General features: G+C 36.4%; 1 protein-coding gene across 1 annotated transcript in view; it reads left to right on the top strand.

The window, feature by feature from the left end:
- Nucleotides 1-20,205, top strand: part of tmem128 (transmembrane protein 128) — a 31,278-nt gene extending 11,073 nt beyond the window's left edge. The window contains exons 3-5 of the mRNA XM_028801823.2: nucleotides 12,840-13,001; nucleotides 17,395-17,496; nucleotides 19,364-20,205. Of these exons, the coding sequence (XP_028657656.1) occupies nucleotides 12,840-13,001; nucleotides 17,395-17,494 (262 nt within the window). The 3' untranslated portion in view covers nucleotides 17,495-17,496; nucleotides 19,364-20,205. The remainder of the gene's footprint in view (nucleotides 1-12,839; nucleotides 13,002-17,394; nucleotides 17,497-19,363) is intronic.
- The last annotated feature ends 378 nt before the right edge of the window (nucleotides 20,206-20,583 follow it).

The following is a 20,583-nucleotide window of genomic DNA, read 5'->3' as shown; positions in this document are numbered from 1 at the left end:
CCCTTGCTCGTGAGTGAGCAGATGTTCAGTAGACCAAAGCTGACATTGTTGCTGTCGCATTTGACAGTGGTGTTAGTCAACCGAGCAAAGCTGGCTAACACACTGTGGTCTGCATTCCTATCTATGTTACGTGGAGTGTGCCGAGAGTTGGACCAGAAAGAGTGAATTCCTTTTGAGGCGTCTATTCAGAATCTCCAGCGGGACCCACGATGGATATATCTCCAACGAGGGAGAAATATGATATCCGAGTCAAAATGCAGCACAGACTGGAGGAAACGCAGTCGAAGAAGCTCCGCAGCGGAGTACTGGAGGAGGCCCATCGCAGGCAGGATAGCGAGCGACAGAAGACACCAAACAAACATTAACCAGGTGAATATCCTACCAGTCCACATTGTAGGTGCGACCACAGACAGCTCAGGTGTCCAGAGAACAAACCAGGTAAGTTTCGAAACGAAACAGGGGTTAGGCTGAAGCTATTGTATACACAGCCACGCAGAGATATCGGCAAAAATACCAACAAAATTACCAGTCAGAGCAAAATCAATAGCCTAGTTACTGGCGAGTAGCGGCGACCAGTCCTACCAGCATTCACTCAAACTGGAAGTTCGCTTTGTTGGGCAGACTAGTTCATTACTTAGTTATATTTCCAGGTATTACAATCATGAAAATCTGGTCAGCCTAGTTATAGTTCAGCGTTACTTAGACACAGCCAATAGATTGCTGTATCTCATTCAAAAGTAAAAGTGCCATAGCACAACTTGCGCTTATTTGGAGGCTGTTCCCATGCTTCCCACTTACTGTTAACACATGGAAACTGTGCATTTTCCCCACGACCGTATTTGAAAACTTTGCTCAAATTTGTAAATTGCAAAGGTTATTTGAAAATATGCAGTGTCTTCTGTGCCAGCCAGCACCTAAAGAAATCTCTGTGTTCATGAATTTGCCTTCAAATTTAATTGAAACATGTTGAGGTAAGCATTTTATTCCTCATCTTAAGCTATCTTAAATTGAGCCCCTTGAATTCCAACAAGCTGAGTCTTTTGAATTTTGTGCAAAAAATATTTTATGGGCACAAGTGATATCTTGAGATCTCAAGTTATATATCAAGTAAACAATATCCATTTGTTGTATACACAAGACACTTCCATGGAACACTAGAGTGAGCTTGACTGTAAAGGTCGCTGATTAACTGGTCAAGACAGACTTGAGGTTTAAGAACAATCACAAAAGATTTCCCTGTGCCTGGACGCCAAGATCTTGTTTGTCCCTTTTTATTTGAGTGCTAATAAAAGGTCTGTCAGCTTTCATACAAGCAGAGATGAGTATTTTTGTTACATTATGGAATATGAATTTGGGGAAAGCTAATGGAACACTGCCCTGCCAATTAGAATCTAGTCTAGAACTGCAGTGACTAAGGAAAGTACAGGTGACTTGTTAAGTTAATATTCTAGATTTGTGTTTAAGAGTGAACTTGGAGCAGCGATATATTTTTGTCTTTATAAATTACTGAAGAATTACTTCATGTGTTATTCTGTCTTTCACTAAACTGCAAAGTGTGTGACTGCTGTTATCTATGAGCGGTTTTTTTATTAGATCTGTTTTTGTTATTTCATTCAGGAGAGAGCATTTAAATGTAATAGAATTGACTCCTGAAGAGGAGTATTCTTCAGAAGAGCACTGACCCTCAGATTTGTATTTTCCATTTTATTGTGTTATACTGAAGTTCAATTATTGTAGTGTAATATTATTGAAAGTTGTTATGTACAGTATGTGTGGGAAAATTTTATCTACTGGAGTGTATTAAAATAGGAATATGCATTATGAGACAACTGGTACACATCTGGTTATGTTGGACAGTTAATAATATGCTTTAAGTTTAGTTATGGTAAATTGCATAGTTTACACATGTGCTCGAGAGTAATGTAAAGATAAAATTGGGTACCAAACTAAGCAAGAAAAATCATAGCTTTCTTAAGAGAATTCAGGTCAATAACAAAACTACAATTCTGAAATTCAATGTGATAATTGTCCTATTTAAGTCTCTGTTTCAGTAAAGTGTAATAAACCCAACTTATGTTAATTTTCACTGAGGTTGTTTTTAATATTGTGTGCCTATTGAAGTAATAATGTTGTGAGATGTTCACTTATTTTTATATTTTTTTCATCTCTCTCTGGATTAGGGACATCTCATCTAATGCTGCTGGGTATTTAGTAGGGGAGGCACAGTGTAAGTCATATTCACACTTCATGTCAACACTGTGACACTAATTCAATCCTGGAGCCCCAACTGTCTGTACACTCTTCTGTGTTTCTGTCATTCACATAGATTAGGTAGTTTATACCCCTACTAAGAGGTTTCAGTGCTGCACTCTACATTAAAACATCTTTCTCAGTTTATTGCTGTCTTTTTTAATAAGAGTAATAGAAATTGAGTTTTGTTAACTAGTTGTGGGAAAAAAATTAATTAACATAAATAATTTGTAGCACGTTTCAGTAATCATGATCAATGTGGATGGCAGCCTGCATTTGTATAAAGTAGTATAGTGTGATACAATACAAAGAATGTCTTTGTAAAACAGAGTTTAAAGTATAACTTTGTTCACCAATCCATATGTATTCACAAAGTTTCACTCACATAAGGCTTACTCTACTTGTCCTTGAAGAAGCAAGAAACACATTTTTTGGTCACACGATAATATGTTGTGCATACAATATATTACTTTTGGTCCCACAAGTTAATACTTTACACACATAATATACATATCTAGTGTGTACAATGTACAACTTGTGAGCACTACATAAGACCTTACAAAAACTCAATAGAGCCATATTAAAAATAACTTTTTTTTTTCGTAATTTTATTGGAGGAAAGTAATATTCCATACATTTAAGTTAAACTTGTATAACAGAAAAAAACATTCCATACAATCAAGTCGAACTTAACGAAACAGAATTCAAACTCCACCAGAGAAAAAGAGGAGAGCCAACAACATGGAAAAAAATAAAAAGAGAGAGAATCTCTATTCATCCAATATAAATGCTTATTCTAAAATTTTATTAAATAGATCTTGCCATATTTAAAAAAAAAAACAAAAAAAAAAAAAACTTTTGAACATTTCCTCTATGTGAGAATTTGATTTTTTTTTTTCCAATTTCAAATATATAGACCATCAAAAGGTGGGTTGGGATTCTTCCAGATAAACGGGATAAGTCTACATGCTTGTAGTGTGGTGTAGGCAATTACAACTGTGTTTTCTTGCTCCACTTGAAGGTCCCTCTGTGAGTACATCAAACACAGCTGTTAATGGGTTTGGGGTAATTATGACACCAAGGCTATCTGATTGACATTTAAAGATTTTTGTTTGAAGTGATGTTAATGTGGTACACTCCTCAAACTTGTGGCCCAGTGAGGCTAGAGCTAGATTGCAACATTCACAGGTTGGATCAATTTTAAACAAGATAAATGTGATCAATAAAAGATTTTAAGGTGAATGATTAAATGCTTATCTTCTATATGTAGTATTCTTAGGTTTTTATATATCTTCTGGAATAGAAATGGGTGGGAGGTGTGGAAAATTGGGTAGGTTCATTTTAGCAAAATGTCTGATTTGAAAGTAGTGGAACAATTGTGATGCTGGAAAGTTAAATTTGAAATGTAATTGTTCGTAAAACGGTAAAACATTAAATACAGTTCTCTTAAGTGATTTAATCCCGAATGTTTTCCAAAGGTTAAATACTGCGCAAGTTTGAGAGGGCTGAAAAAATTGATTATCATGTTCAGGTACAACAGATAAAAATTTATCTGCCTTACAGTGCATCCTGCATTTGTTCCATATTTTGAATATCAATGAACAATTGGATTATTAGTATATTGACGATAATTAGTGTTTACTGGGGCACAAAGCATGGCGTATAAATAAGTACAGCATAATTTTATTTCTATTGCAGTTAAGGCTTGTGTATATTCATCAATTTGTATCTTATTTCCAGGTCTTTATAGCATGTATATTTGCCTGCCTGTAATAAAACTGAAAATTAGATAGTGCCATGCCACCTTCTGTTTTAGGTGTTTGTAGAGTCGCCTTGTGAATGTGTGGATGTCTCTAATTCCAGATGAATCAGATTATAATTAATTCCAATTTCTTAAAGAATGTTTTGTTAATATGTATAGGGATGCTGTGAAATGGAAAACAAAGCTTGGAAAGGATTTGCATATTTACAGTATTGATTCTCCCAGCTAATGTGAGATAGAGGGTAGACCATCTGTTCACATCTTGTTTGATTTTTACTTTTAAGTCGCAGTATAAATGCATCCTCTTTGATGTCTGAAATCTTCAGCATTTTCATATTTATAATGGAAGAAGTTTGTGGTGGCTCTTTAATGTTTTTTACTGCTAATGGGATTCATCTCGTGACTATTGTTGTTTGAAAATGAAATGTTCCGGAATGCAGGGATTTTTTTTAAACCCTAGACAAGCACGGTTGTTATTTTGAAAAACAGGTACTATTTAAGCGAAGCAGAAAGCTTTACAGTTTAAGTACATAATATGTTTTGAAGGAAAATTAGAAGCTCCTCTGACTGTAGTTATGCACTGATCAAAGGCACAATTTTTATTGTTAACATAAACACTTTATGTACTTGATGACTTTTGAAAGTACATGTGTTTTACTTTTGCTCAAGTATTTTTTAACTGAAATAGTTCTTTCTTCAGTGAAAATAAAAGTTTGACGAAGTACTTCAACTCTTACTCAAGGAATCATTTCTGAGTATTTTTTTATTTTACAATTTTGGCAGCATCCTAGGTTAGCCCATGCATAAGACCAATTTTGAATGAGCCTTTTTATTAATAGCTTTTTTCTATAATGAAAACCTTGTTATAGACCAATTCAGATTTCCACTATATTATATCTAGGAATGCAAAAATGCCAATACTGATATTGGGCTTTGGACCGATACAGTGCTCATGTATTTGTACTCGTAAAAATGCACTGATGCCTATAATGGATACTATTAACACTCATAAGTGATTGTGTGAACATTATGAAGCAAAACAAAAACTAAACAGAACACAAAATGTCTGTGGTGTGGTAGTTCTTTAAAATTAACAATGAAAACCACTGTAAACCATGTTCAGCTAAAATATCAAGTAGAGGTACGAAAACAAGTTAATACACACTAGTAGCCTAATTAAATATCTCAAAAGTAAACCTAGGAATGAGTACAGCGAAATTACCTCTGGTGGTGGCACGTGGCATCAACCAACGTTGCGGCAGACTCTAGCTAGGAGAGGAAATATGTCAAATGATAACCTGCAGGCATTGAAAATAACAGAAGCTCTTGCCCAGTACATTGTTCTTGACAATCCACCACTGACAGTTTTTGATAATGTTTTGGAACCCAAGTGCAACATTCTGAGTCGTATACACGTCACAGATGTTGTATTAAACAACCTGCAAAGTTTGTTAAAAAGTATGTCAGCAGCTTATTGCATAATGTAACAGTCGTCATTGTCACCACTGACACTGGACAAACACTGCTGCTCCAAATGTTTATCATCTTAACTACACCGTAGATAGATGAGACTTTTGCTCTTCAAAGGGTTATGCCTCATGCAAAGTAGTTTCGAGGCTTCCATACAGGCCAAGCAATAGCAGATGCATTTCATGAAATGCCTGGCACTTTGGCTATTCTGAAAAGTTATGTGCATATATTGGTCCATAACAATGCCAAAAATCTGAAAAAGGCACACTATAGTCCCAAGATTTTCCCGTGTTGCCCTCTGCCACTGCCAACTGGAGTGTGTTTTGTTTACTTTACTTATGCCAATAAACAATTCTTTATTACACTTGCTTCCATGTGGATGACTAAGTCCACCCCTGAAAACTGCCTTAAAACTAACATTTATACTTGCCGTAAAACAAACCTCCATTACTGACATCTAGTGGTCATTATACATTAAATTTCAATACGGATGGTATGAAAGAAAAAGAAAATAGCGACACGTCCACACATACACACAATGCTTTTACCAGAAATGAATCACATTGTCTATTAAATGGGCATAACTTTTATTGAATAGAGTGGCTTAACACTAGAATTACCAGAGCCTATGAAAAAACTCGTAGATCCGTCCCACCTTAAATCGCTTCGCACCTCTCCATCAGCGTCTCTTGTCCTGTGAATCGCATCCCCCACCGCCGCACAGTTTCTCGGCTCAAGTCTGTTTACCTGTGTGTCAGTTGCTTGGAGTTGTAAAGAGTGAGAAGTCACGTAAAATGACACCATTTATAAATACTATATCGTTATTTGGAACACGTGCATTTCATGTGTGTTCCGTGTCTACAACAATCTATGTACAGTAAACACATCGTTAAAACGTAAACATTTTTCATGTTTTAGAAATAATTGACAAAATGTAGACATGAAGTGTATAATGTGTTAGGCCTGAATTCCAAATATCAAATAAACACTTTCACAAAAGGTACAAATATAACAGAACAAGTGCGCTTCTATTCAAGAATATAACTGCAGAAAAAGAACCCGCGTTATGGTGCGACATTAACACACATTTGCTACGACCGCTTCTGTGGCACAACGGTATCAACTGTTGCAATCAAAACTTCACAGGATTCGATCCTAAGAAGTTTGAGAAGTGAGTGGCTCTTATTCTTACTATTTTAGAATAAAAACATATATTTGATTTCAGTCTGTAACAGCTGGTGTAAATGTATGGTTAGGTTTTTTTTTTTTTTTTTTTTTTTTATTCAGTTTTATTCTCTGTCACGTTCACGATCCCGCCTCCCAACCCCCCATATGACACTGCAGTTTTCACATAAAGACGCGCTATAACAGAGGTGAACTCAGATGATGACGACAGTTCTACATCAGAGCAAGAATGCACGTCACACTTTTGATATCGCTGTACTTTGAATATGTACAAGGGAAAGCTCTGCAGTCTACTTGTGACTTTACGCTGTAGGAAGGTGTATAAAAGGTGTCATTTTGCTTGACTTCTCACTCTATACAACTCCAAGCAACTGACACGCAGGTAAACAGACCTGAGCTGAGAAAACTGTGCGGCGTTGAGGGATGTGATAGTAGGGTGTTTGCTGCTTGTCGACACATTTACAGGACAAAAGACACTGATGGAGAGGTGCGAAGCAATTTAAGGTGGGACGGATCTACGAGTTTTTTCATAGGCTCTGGCAATTCTAGTGTTAAGCCACTCTATTCAATACAGGTTATGCCCATTTAATAGACAATGTGATTCATTTCTGGTAAAAGCAGTGTGTGTGTGTGTGGACGTGTCGCTATTTTCTTTTTCTTGGTCACATACTCTATTTGTAATGGGGAAACTAAACAGTAAATTCTAATTTACTTAAAATTCTAAAAAATAAAGAATTTTACTATTTAAACTACACTACGCATTTTTCACGAATTTGTAATCAAAGAGTTTGTTTCAGACACAATAAGTCACTTTTGACTAAGTGACTAAGTCATGATTTGTCACTTTGTGTTTTAATCAATGAAATGAAACACTCAAGGGTTACTTAATATAAATACTAACTTCGGCTGATTGTATTAAAAGTAAATGCGTTTTTTTTTTATAGACACGAAGAGTGTGTTTGTTTTGCAAATGACGGTATCCGAATCATCTGTTTTCTAACAGAATGCGACAGAATAGTATCCATGCTATGATTTTTTGGTGCTGCATAATGTGAAGCATTTTTGGTGTAGAGTTTAATATCTACTAGCAAAATACCCGCGCTTCACAGCGGAGAAGTAGTGTGTTAAAGAGGTTATGTAAACATATATATATATATACATAAACATATATACATATATACATATCTACATATACACATCTACATATATATATATATATATATATATATATATATATATATATATATATATATATATATATACACACACACATATCAACATATATACACATACATATACACACATACATACATATATACATATACACATACATACATACGCATATATATATATATATATATATATATATATATATATATATACACACATACATACATACACACACACACATATATACATCTACATATCTACATATATATACACATAGACGCCATATAAGGTCTTCCTTTTTCCTTGCTTCGCCATGGAAGGAGCCTTTTTATTTAATCCACGGGTTCTTCAGTTTTTTTTTTTTTTCTTTTTTTTTCTTTTTTTACGATTGTTATAGTTCTGTTTGTATACCACGTTGTCAGTTCAGCACTCCGGTTGTAATATGACCAAGCCGTGCAAGCTTACTGTTAAAAATGCAACGTATAGTTGTACAGGAGAAAAGCAATCTTGCCTCAAATCAATGGCAACCTTTTGTAGGTCTATGAACTTAATTTAAACTTTAGGTTTACACGGTGCTTTGTTTCCGAAGTACCTGCACTCATGAATATGTCTGTATGCGTCAGTCGCTCAAATCCCCGCGCTTTGCACCGGCAAAGTACTGCTTTTAAATTTTTATTAAGAAGAAAAGAAAACCTTTTTAAATTGAGGGAAAATATACCAATAACAATTTGTTAAGGATCTGTTTTTTTTGTGAAGCTGCCTTCACGTAGCCTCTCCGCTGTTTTATAAATGAACACCATATAAGGTCTTCCTTTTTTGTTGCTTCGCCAACGGAAGCAGCCTTTTTATTTAATCCACGGGTTGACCTCTGTTTTTTTTGTTCGTTTATTACGATTGCTATAGTTCTGTTTGTATACCACGTTGTCAGTTCAGCACTCCGGTTGTAATATGACCAACCCGTGCAAGCACACTCTTGAGAATGCAACGTATAGTTGTACAGGAGAAAAGCAATCTTGCCTCAAATCAATGGCAACCTTTTGTAGGTCTATGAACTTAATTTAAACTTTAGGTTTACACGGTGCTTTGTTTCCGACGTGCTGCATTCAGTCAGTTCACGTGAGCCGCTGTCTTGTGTGATGTTGCGATGTCCACGGCTCTATTTAATGTTAGCTAAGACCCGGCACTTAAAAGTTTCTCGCTACAGCAATTTTTAATCCATTACAAAGTCATCCAAAGTCTCGTTTATACCTTGTGTCTTCTCATTAAACTTGTATCTCGCGAATATGGTATTGCAAACGGCAGTGGTAGTGTTTCTATAAACTTAATTTAAACTTACTGTGGAAACAAAGCACGGTGTAAAACGTATCGAAGTGATCACTCGTGCTGCATTCAGTCAGTTCACGTGAGCCGCTCTTTTGTGCCTTCTCAATTGTGTAATGAATGTTTTCTTCAGCGCTCTTTGGGGCTCTTCCTTGTTTTCAGTTCACGTGATTACGTAGGAAGCGTGATGATGCGATACGCGACTCTGCCTCCTCCATTTCAGTATATGGACAAAAAAGAGGTTCCAGTTATGACCATTACGCGTAGAATTTTGAAATGAAACCTGCCTAACTTTTGTAAGTAAGCTGTAAGGAATGAGCCTGCCAAATTTCAGCCTTCCACCTACACGGGAAGTTGGAGAATTAGTGATGGATGAGTGAGTGAGTGAGGGCTTTGCCTTTTATTAGTATAGATGTATTGTAACATTGCAGACAAGCACTGAACATAAAATTTACATGTTGGTTTTATTGGTATATGTGTCTGCATCAATATTGACAACTCTGCATTCACTTTGATTATTTTACTAGAGCAATACTGTTTTTGCATTTCCAAATTGAACTGCAGGCTGGTTAATGGTCTGGAGACAGATTACAGATAAGAGGAGAATACCCTGGGATGAGATTATTATCATTTTAATTACCTAAGTACCAAGTAGACTAGTCAAGTTTTCTGATTTAACCAAAACTCTAAGGATAGCAAATACTGAAACAGCAGAAACAATTCAGCATTTGAAACTAGGCATAAATTTGAAAATGCAGTTAGAAAATGAGATGCTTGGTTACACTATAAAAACTATCTGAAATAAATGAAGGGACACTCTGCTCAAGCAGTAGAATGTTCTGGTGAGATTCCATTTGAAGTACTGAATGGATTTGAGGTCATCATGCATCAAGAAGCAACTCTAAATCCTGTACAGAAAATCTCAACCAATTCAATAAATGGAATAAGAGGTAAGTTTTCCGAAAGGTTAATTGAACTAAACCTCTTTAATCTTGAAGAGAGAAATCTGCTTGGGGACAATTTCAATGATACAATTCAATACCACACCTATGCTGCAAACAGAATGGTGAACTTGAGTACTGTATTAGTATAAAATACCATGTTACTATGTATCATAAATTAGTTTTCTGCCAGTAGAGGTCATGCAAGTTGCAGTTTAGGATTACTAATAGATGTTTCCTTGTTTTTGAGGAAAAACTACTTTAGGAACTGATTGTGAAAAATAACTATTGCAGGATTAGTGTGTAGCAGCAGTTACATGTGTTAAAGCAATATTTAAAAATTTTTGCTATTCTGTGATCTGGATGAGTTAAAAAGTAACACCAAATTGCTTTAGTGCATTACATGTTTAGTCATGTACAATTTGAGCTTTTATGTTGTAAGTTTTGCTTAGCTAAAAACAATTGTGTATTACATATTTTGTGTATCAGTTAATTTCAAACCACATGATGGAAGGTACAAGTATAACTCAAACCTGGATGACTGGAAGTCATTGGAATATCTAAGCCATACACCAAACTGGTGGTACCATATACACGTCACAGGTAACTAATCAATTAATTATGTGCCAAGTACAGTGTAAACTGGATTGACTGTTCATGGAATGAAATTGATGTAAATGATCTGGAAGGGTAAGCCATTTTCTTTCCAAACAAACGAAATACAGCTGAAACCCAGAGAAAAGAGTACATGCCAGTTAGAGTGAAACATATTTTTCTTGCACTGTCCTATTTGTCATCCTCTGGATTTATCAAACTTCATGATAATGTTCATGAAAACAGAATTTTGTGCAATACACAGGATTAGCAGTAGCCTTTTCAGTTTGAATTATGATTTTGCTTATGGCACATAAATTAGAAAAAAAATTTGGATGCAATACAGTTGTATATGTATATATTGCACAGTTGGAAAATGAGCGATTTAAGTGTCTTTTAAAGTAGTGTTGAACAGTGGGCTGGATAAATGAAATAAACCATCCATCTAGTGGTGTAAAGTCTGTTGCCTTAGAAACTAAACAACAATGCCAAACAAGTATTGTCATGTGAAGAAGAGCAGGAGGAGGTTGGGAGCGTGTGCTGATTACAGCACGTTGTCGCACCCACCACACCACCCGGATTGAGATCTAAGTGCAGCTGTGCAGAGAGACATCTAATCTTACTCTTACATGGGAGATGGTGGTGGCCTTGTAGACGTCATACATCTTTGTCATTCAATAATGATTTTTTTCCCTCCCTATTTTCCTCAAAGGTGCATCTCAATATGGACGGTCTGAAAGAATCAGTTAGAATCTAATTTATTTTGTTATCATAGGTTTAATGCAAAAACTCAGCATTTTATATCCAGTGGTTCCTTGCAGCTCCACAGTTCCAGGTGTAAATTATTCCTACTGACTGTTAAACCTCCAACATCATGTATGAATTCTCACAGTGAGTGTGTTGCTGATTAAGTACAATAACATGCACATGTATAAATTGTGCCTATTCACTCAGGGGCTAAAAAGCAGAAGTGAAATGAGTTTTGGTCAAATGTTAATACAGGAGCCTCATGAATAAAAGTTTCCTGGAGTAAGAGCCACAAAGCTAAATTTAAATACCTCCTGGTATATCATTTTGCAAAGGAAACCCATAGTTCTGCCTAGAGTAATCTCCAGGAATCTTTAATTCCACATTACAGGTAACCAGCCCAAGGATGCACATTGGCTGTTATGGAATAATAAAGGCAGAAGGACTAATGATTAAGAAGTTGCAGTATAAGTTCTAATCTTACCAGCTGAATCCCTATAACTGTGTGTCACTGAGCAAGCCACTTATAACCCCACCTCATCCTCAATTTGTAAAAAAAATATCGTAACATAGCTTTATGCCTAAATGTCTTGAAGTGGTATTCACCATAGAAGGGCACTATATAAAGTATATTTTATTTATATTTATATAACTAATGTAGAAGTAATGTATTGCTTTTTTTGTTTTCAAGTATGCCCGAAAGGATTTAAATCAGAATTAAAGCACTGACAAATGCTTGTTAGTGTTGAAATGCATGTCTCAGCGCTTTTTATCAGTTTATGTTGCACTTTCACAATCAAGAAGTTTGTAAACCATTGTTATTCAAAAGAGACTGCAAGATGAGTTACTATATAATTAATTCAAGCCTTATATTGTGCAAGAATCAAAAAAGCTTTTTTCTTGATCTTTATGCCTATTGTTAGTAAATAAAGGGGCGGCATGGTGGCGCAGTGGGTAGCGCTGCTGCCTCGCCATTGGGAGACCTGGGGACCTGGGTTCGCTTCCCGGGTCCTCCCTGCGTGGAGTTTGCATGTTCTCGCCGTGTCTGCGTGGGTTTCCTCCGGGCACTCCGGTTTCCTCCCACAGTCCAAAGACATGCAGGTTAGGTGGATTGGTGATTCTAAATTGGCCCCAGTGTGTGCTTGGTGTATGGGTGTGTTTGTGTGTGTCCTGCGGTGGGTTGGCATCCTGCCCGGGATTGGTTCCTGCCTTGTGCCCTGTGTTGGCTGGGATTGGCTCCGGCAGACCCCCGTGACCCTGTGTTCGGATTCAGCGGGTTGGAAAATGGATAGATGGATAGTAAATAAAGGAAGCTTTTAAATGAATAGAAAGCTACTAAAATTTAATGGGGAAATGTGAGTTGTTTGTAATTTAAATGTATCACTTTTGTTCGTTCTTAGGTGGTGGTTTAACATTGGCAGTCTGTTGCTGGCTGTGAGCTTAGTTTTGGCCTTTTACTGCATTGCCTACCTAGATTGGTTTTGCGGTATCCGAGATTATGACAAAGAATATCCAGCTCTGGCCCCAGTCACCACAGCTACATTTATTGCAGCATCAATAAGGTGAGTTAATGGTTATTTTGACAAATGACTTGTAAAATATATCTGTTTCTAAGCAGAAGGTATTGAAAAGTGAAAACTGTATTCGCAGCAGAGGAAAACACATGGTCTATTACTATCTGTGGCTTATGGCATGGTTTATTTGTACCCGGGAAATGACAATGGTATAGTAGTGTTATTTTTTCAGTGGAAACTACAGTGCCCACCCCTTATAAAAAATTAGTAAGAAGGGTTAGAAAAAAATCACTGTTTGCTGAAGAACCGCCATCTTGCACTGAAAAAATGAGAAACATCTGATTTTTAAGTGAAATAAGTTTATTTAAAAAAAACAAAGCCCTCATCAAGAAATAAATATTTTTTAACAAAAACACATGTTCCACAATTGTTGGCACCCTTGGAAATGAATGTGAAACAATGTAACTAAAACATGCTTCCCATTTAAATTGGACATTGTTAAGCTGATTGGAGTGTATAGGAACTTTCCAGCTGAAATTAATGACTTCCTGATTAACTGGGATACAAATGTGAGGAGACACAGAACCAAGGATTATTGTTGGAGAAGTGCAAGAAGAAGTAAAATCCTGGGGTTATCAAATCTCCAGAACATCCATCAGACGGCATCTCCATGCCAACAGATTATTTGGAAGGTTTGCCAGAAAGAAGCCTTTTCTGTCAGTTGTCCACAAATGTAAGCTCCTCGAGTTTGTAAAACGTTACTACAGCTTTGATTGGAATCGTGTTCTATGGTCTGATGAAACAAAAATTGAACTTTTTGGCACTAAACATGCAAAGTGGGTTCGGTGTAAAAAGAAGGATGGCTATAATGAAAAGAACCTTGCCCCAGCTGTTAAATATGGTGGAGGTTCTATGATATTGTAGGGCTGTTTTTCTTCCAAAGGCCCTGAAAATATTGTTAGGGTACATGGCACAATGGATTCCATGAAATATCAGGAGATTTTAAATCAAAACCTCTCTGCCTCTGCCAGGAAACTAAAACTGGGTCGTTACTGGATCTTCCAGCAGGATAGTGATCCGAAACACATGTTCAAACCAACCCTGTAATGGTTATCTGACCACAAAATCAAAGTTCTGCCATGGCCATCTCAGTTCCCTGACCTGAACCTTATTGAAAACCTGTGGAGTGAACTGAAGAGGCAAGTACATAGGAGAGGGGCCTAGTACTCTGGATGAGCTGGAAAGGTTATGTAAAGAAGAATGGTCTCAGATGCAATGCTTTGTATTCTCCAACCTTATAAAAGGTTACAAGAGAAGACCCTGTGCTGTTATATTGGCAAACAATTGTGGCACGTGTTTTTGTTAAAAATATTTATTTCTTGATAAAGGCTTTGTTTTCTTTGAATGAACTTCAATTAAAAGTCAGATGTTTCTCATTTTTTCAGTTCAAGATGATGGTTCTTCAGCAAACTTTTTTTTTTTCTAACCCTTCTTAATAATTTTTACAAGGGGTGCCAATAATTGAGAGGGCACTGTATATACACAGAAAAAACATGAAACAAGAAATGAAGCCCAGTTTAGGCTTATATATATGGGATTTCTCATTTGTTAACTGTGTGCAATTAAGTACTCTAGTATGTAGAGTTCATAATCAGTTTGTTTTAAATTTTGGGGCATGCTATACTATTTCTGACTGTTATCGCTTAGACTAAAACTGAAAGGGATGCCACGTAATTTAGTAACAGATTTAAGTACGTGGCTTAGAAAGAAATATGGTCATGCTTTACAGTTTCACATTGCAGAGAAGGTTTAAAGCAAACATAATTCAATCACATAAATAATGTGAAATGGCTGTGGTACCACTTGTCCATGTTGCACTGCTCCACTTATATTTTGTGCTTCTTTTAAATCCGGAAGCACCAATAAATGATGGCCATTGAAACTAAGTGCTTGTGGTAGCAGCATTGGCAAAACTTGCATATACTGCTAGTTGGGGTATACACAAGTGTTGATTTATGTGGCTTTTTTGTAAATCTTTCACAATGACCTCCATCCAGCTTAGCCAACAGAAAATTTTGATTTTGTTCATTTGGTTCCCCATTCTCCTTTGCTTTGAAGTCAAAAGTGTTGCAAAATATGGCAAGGTTTATCTTTTTTGTCACTCATTTGCCTGAGTGTTCCTTTATTACGTGAGGTATTTTAGTGCCTTATTACAGTGCATGGCTATTAATTAGAGTCTGACTGATATATCACTTGGCAGATCAAATCGTAATTGGCATTTGCAGAACTGGAGCTGATCAGGCGCTGGCATTTTGAGTAATGGAATTCGTCAAAGCACGCAGGTTTCGGTGTACACACAAACGGCTTGATCCACAAATTAGTAAGTGCAGTTGAGAAGAACTCATTCTTTCATATAGTAAATAAATCTTATTTGTTCTTGGAGCATAAATATAAACATTGTGTACATACTGTATACAGTGCCAGTGTCAAGATTGTTCTTTAAGCTTAATGAGAATCTGATTTATTTTTACCATAGCCAGCAATTGTTAAGTGCTTTGTCTTTTCATTATATGATAATAATTATCCTATGCTTCCATTTCAAAAGTAGTTACGCCACAGATAATTAACATAAATGCTTAAACTATATGTGAATTTACCTTTGCATGCCTTCTTCAAATTACAAAAAACAGCTCTGTGGCTTCAGTAGACTACATAAATAATGTGCATTTGCCCTTGTTGTTTTTGTCAAAGTTGACAAAAAAATTTTACATCTTTAACTAGCTATTACTTTTGCTTGACAAATGTAGTTTGTTATGGTAGATGTAGATTATCTTACCAAGTTTTGAAAGACGGACATTCAAAGTACAAGCTACTCTGTAGCCTCACTGACTATATTCCTGCTACTCTGAACACTTGGGGTAAATAACTTAGCTCTTTTGTCTATTTTTGTTTAAACTCTGTGAAGCATTAGTACTTCTCTAGCAATATAGAAAGGCCATATTAATACTAGTGGGCGGCATGGTGGCGCAGTGGGTAGCGCTGCTGCCTCGCAGTTGGGAGACCTGGGGACCCGGGTTCGCTTCCCGGGTCCTCCCTGCGTGGAGTTTGCATGTTCTCCCCGTGTCTGCGTGGGTTTCCTCCGGGCGCTCCGGTTTGGCCCTAGTGTGTGCTTAGTGTGTGGGCGTGTTTGTGTGTACCCTGCGGTGGGTTGGCACCCTGCCTGGGATTGGTTCCTACCTTGTGCCCTGTGTTGGCTGGGATTGGCTCCAGCAGACCCCCGTGACCCTGTGTTCGGATTCAGCGGGTTGGAAAATGGATGGATAAAATGTTTGCTCAAGCAGATGAAGCAAATCAGACAGCAATGCATTCTTCCAGTATGAGTAATTTCACAATTTTTGGGGATTATGAAGTTTGCTTACTAGTTATGAGAATTTGTAATTTAGCTACTCTTATTGCAGACCAAAGAAGACTCCAGGTTTGGTTTGTAGATAAAATAGAATTCCATGACCAAGGAGATCACTTTGTTCGTAAACTGTTTTTACAGTAATTTTTATAACTTTGTAAATACTTTGTTTATTTTTAGAAATAATAATTCTAGCAAGACCCATTCTGTCTTAAATTATTTAAATGTTTACATTTATCCAGAGCATATTAAGGGTAACCTATTTTTGTAGGGGCTTGCTGTTTACTTCTACACTAAATAGTTTTGTAGTTAGTTCTTCTGTTTTACTTTTACATTGAAGACTAAGTTTAATTTTTTTGTTTGTTGATATTGTTGAATATGTGTTTAAACCTATTTAGTTAATTTGTGCATAATATGGCATCATACTGTTGGCTAAAATGTATAGTTGTTTTTCATATTGTCATTAATGTCATACTCACAAAAATGTAATAAAATTAAAAATCAAATCAAAAATGAAATACTGTGTTAGAATTTTAAACTCATATCACTCAACCATTTCATTTTGAGATCTTTGTTTTGGCTTCAGACACTGATTACAAACATAATTATTATCGCAAGCCCCATCTATGTTGCTACTACACATCCACCCTTCATGTGCATTAACTATTCTTGCTGCTTGCACTTTTTACATGCTTTCATCCTTGTTGAAGCATCATTTTTATGAATAGACTGACTTTGAGAACAACAGCAAAGGTGAGATGTACTTGGGGACAAAATAAAGTGACAATATGATATTTGTGGTTTAATTAAAAAAGTAATATATTAGCAATGTACAGCTGCATTTAACCTTAATTGAAGAAATAAAAGTATAAAGTACTCATATAAAGGAAAAAAGAACATTAGTGTAAAATTCATGTAAACCGTGAGTAGATTTAGGTTGAAAGAGATTCAGTAGACTGAAATGTTGTTGTATTTGATGATAACAAATATTAAACTAATTGAAAATATCTTTTTTTTTTTTCCCCTTTTCTTTTCTAGTTTTAATATAGCATTGTGGCCTGTCTGGTCTTTCTTCACTCCAGTGATTCTCTTTACGCAGTTCATGGGAGTTGTAATGTTTGTCTCGTTGCTCGGATAAAGGTAACCTCATAATTATGTTTGTGTTATATTTAGCTTTTTTTTTTTTTTAAGTTAATCCCCTGTGGTTTTACTACTTAATTGATTATCAATATTAAAAATAAATTAAAGGAGAATTAAATTTATCATGTCGAGTAGAAGCTTAAATATTTTTAAAACCCTTTATTGGCTTTTGAAACAAGGTATTTTAACATTTTAACCTATACAGTAATCCCTCCTCCATCGCGGGGGTTGCGTTCCAGAGCCACCCGCGAAATAAGAAAATCCGCGAAGTAGAAACCATATGTTTATATGGTTATTTTTATATTGTCATGCTTGGGTCACAGATTTGCGCAGAAACACAGGAGGTTGTAGAGAGACAGGAACGTTATTCAAACACTGCAAACAAACATTTGTCTCTTTTTCAAAAGTTTAAACTGTGCTCCATGACAAGACAGAGATGACAGTTCCGTCTCACAATTAAAAGAATGCAAACATATCTTCCTCTTCAAAGGAGTGCGCGTCAGGAGCAGATTATATCAGAGAGATAGAGAAAAGCAAACAAATCAATAGGGCTGTTTGGCTTTTAAGTATGCGAAGCACCGCGGCACAAAGCTGTTGAAGGCGGTAGCTCACACCCCCTCCGTCAGGAGCAGAGAAAGAGAGAGAGAGAGACAGAGTTTGTTTTTCAATCAAAAATCAATACGTGCCCTTCGAGCTTTTAAGTATGCGAAGCACCGTGCAGCATGTCGCTTCAGGAAGCAGCTGCACAGAAGGTAGCAACGTAAAGATAATCTTTCAGCATTTTTAGACGAGCGTCCGTATAGTCTAGGTGTGCGAACAGCCCCCCTGCTCAATCCCCCTACGTCAGGATCAGAGAAAGTCAGCGCAAGAGTGAGAGAAAAGTAAGTTGGGTAGCTTCTCAGCCATCTGCCAATAGCGTCCCTTGTATGAAATCAACTGGGCAAACCAACTGAGGAAGCATGTACCAGAAATTAAAAGACCCATTGTCCGCAGAAATCCGCGAACCATCAAAAAATCCGCGATATATATTTAAATATGCTTACATATAAAATCCGCGATGGTGTGAAGCCGCGAAAGGCGAAGCGCGATATAGCGAGGGATTACTGTACTGTGTTTTTTATTAAGCTAATACAGAATATTTGTCAGTAATTAAGTCGCTAATGATAAAATACTTTTGTTGCAGTTTCATAAAAAGGTTATTGCATTCTATTCTTAATTTATTGTTTGCACTGTAAATTGCATGGTATCAATTTCTATACTTATTTACTGTATACAGTACAATAAATGTTATGTTTTGTATTGGTTAAAGTATATACTGTATCTGTTACATGTCCTTACCTGTTGTCCGACATCAGTAATCTTGTACAAATAATACAAAGTTGTTGTTTCTTTTATCCAGAGCTATGCAGTTATTGGTAACATTTAGATTGCTTCTGTAAACTGCAGGAATGGCACAATTTTAGTTTTTGTTTGTGCTTACAAGAAGAATTTTGACACAAGACTAAAGCATTCTGACCCTGTACTTAATGATGAATGGTACACAAAAATGAATTGAAGACTTTTCAGTGCCTTGGACTTCTACTTATTGTCCATTTTCTCTCTGGCCTGTGGTGAAGGGCCTGTACATCAGCAAACGTGGAATCTTTTGTTTCAAGTTCATAGGAAGATTATGCATTCGAGATCTGTACTGTAAATATCCAGAGCTTGCTAGACTTGTTTTAGAGTTGCAATAATCTACTTGCAATGTTCAGTACATCTCAGCCAAGCCTGACAAATTTGGCATAAAGTTTTGCATTGCGGCAAAACTTCACTCCATCTTTCCACAGTACAAATCTTAACGTTTTTGACATTTTGTTTTCTTTTTCAGTTCAAAGATTTGCTTTGAGGAGAACTGTCTGTGTATTGAGTCGTAAACCCACAACCTAAAACTCAGAGGCAAGTGCCTTGCAGTGTGAGCTAAATGGAAATCTCCATCTGTCAGCCATGTACAGCACATCACTGAAAACTGTGAGCAGTGCACCTTCTGGTGACATCAGCTGAACTTTTTCTGTGTCAGCCGCCACTGTCCCCGTGCAAAATCACCACTGCAATAGTACAGGCTATATTTCTCTCTTTTATTATTCATTACTGAAAGTAGTAAGTTTAAAGTCTGTGTATACAACATTTAGGCTTTTTGTTTGGCTCTCTAATTGGTCTGAGTTTTTGTCTGCTATGTTATGTTTATTTGTTCTCTTCAGACTGAGATTTTATATGTTTTCCTTAGTTTTTGTCTGCTATGTTATGTTTATTTGTTCTCGTCAGAGTGAGATTTTATGTTTTTCTTAAAAGATAAATATAATTTTCTTGAACTGTGGAACATAAGACATTGAACTTCACACAGCAAGTTTGCCTGTTCAGTTTGTGTCTGACAAGCTGTGTGACCATGAGTATGTCTTAACCTACTTGTGCTTCAACTGTAAATATATCTAGCAAAATAACTGTAATATCATTATTATCTTGTAAATCACATTTGATAAAGGCAACGTGCACACACGCAGTAAAAATGTTTAAATATTTGCATCAATATTTGTTGTTTTTATATCATTGGATATTGTGTGGTTGTAAAAGAATCTGTTTCATGACATGACAGGTCCTTTAAATTAACATTAACTGAATCAGCTAATATTGAGAAACATGTAGTATAAAATTAAAGTTTTATTTTTCTCTGTATTTTTCATTTACGAAGGTGCGTCATTTTTTGAGTGGTTGTTAGTCAATTATTTCCTGTACACAGTTTGAATGCTGTAGCTGATAGGGGAGAAAAAAAATAATGGGTGGTACTGTATATGATGAGGCCCAGGGGCCTCATGTATAGCGTCGTGCGTAGAACTCACACTATAACATGGCGTAAGCACAAAAGCGGGAATGTGCGTACGCACAGAAAAATCCAGATGCAGGAATCTGTACGTACGCAAACTTTCACGTTCTTCCACTACATAAATCACAATCAGCGTGAAAAGTAACACACGTTCACACGCCTTCTATCCCGCCCCAACTCCTCCCAGAATTACGCCTCTTTGAATATGCAAATCGATATAGCCTTCTGAG

This window comes from Erpetoichthys calabaricus, chromosome 5, assembly GCF_900747795.2.
Source record: "Erpetoichthys calabaricus chromosome 5, fErpCal1.3, whole genome shotgun sequence".
Classification (NCBI taxonomy): domain Eukaryota; kingdom Metazoa; phylum Chordata; class Cladistia; order Polypteriformes; family Polypteridae; genus Erpetoichthys; species Erpetoichthys calabaricus.
Note: the sequence above shows the minus strand (reverse complement) of the source record. Positions and strands in the feature narration are given on the sequence as shown.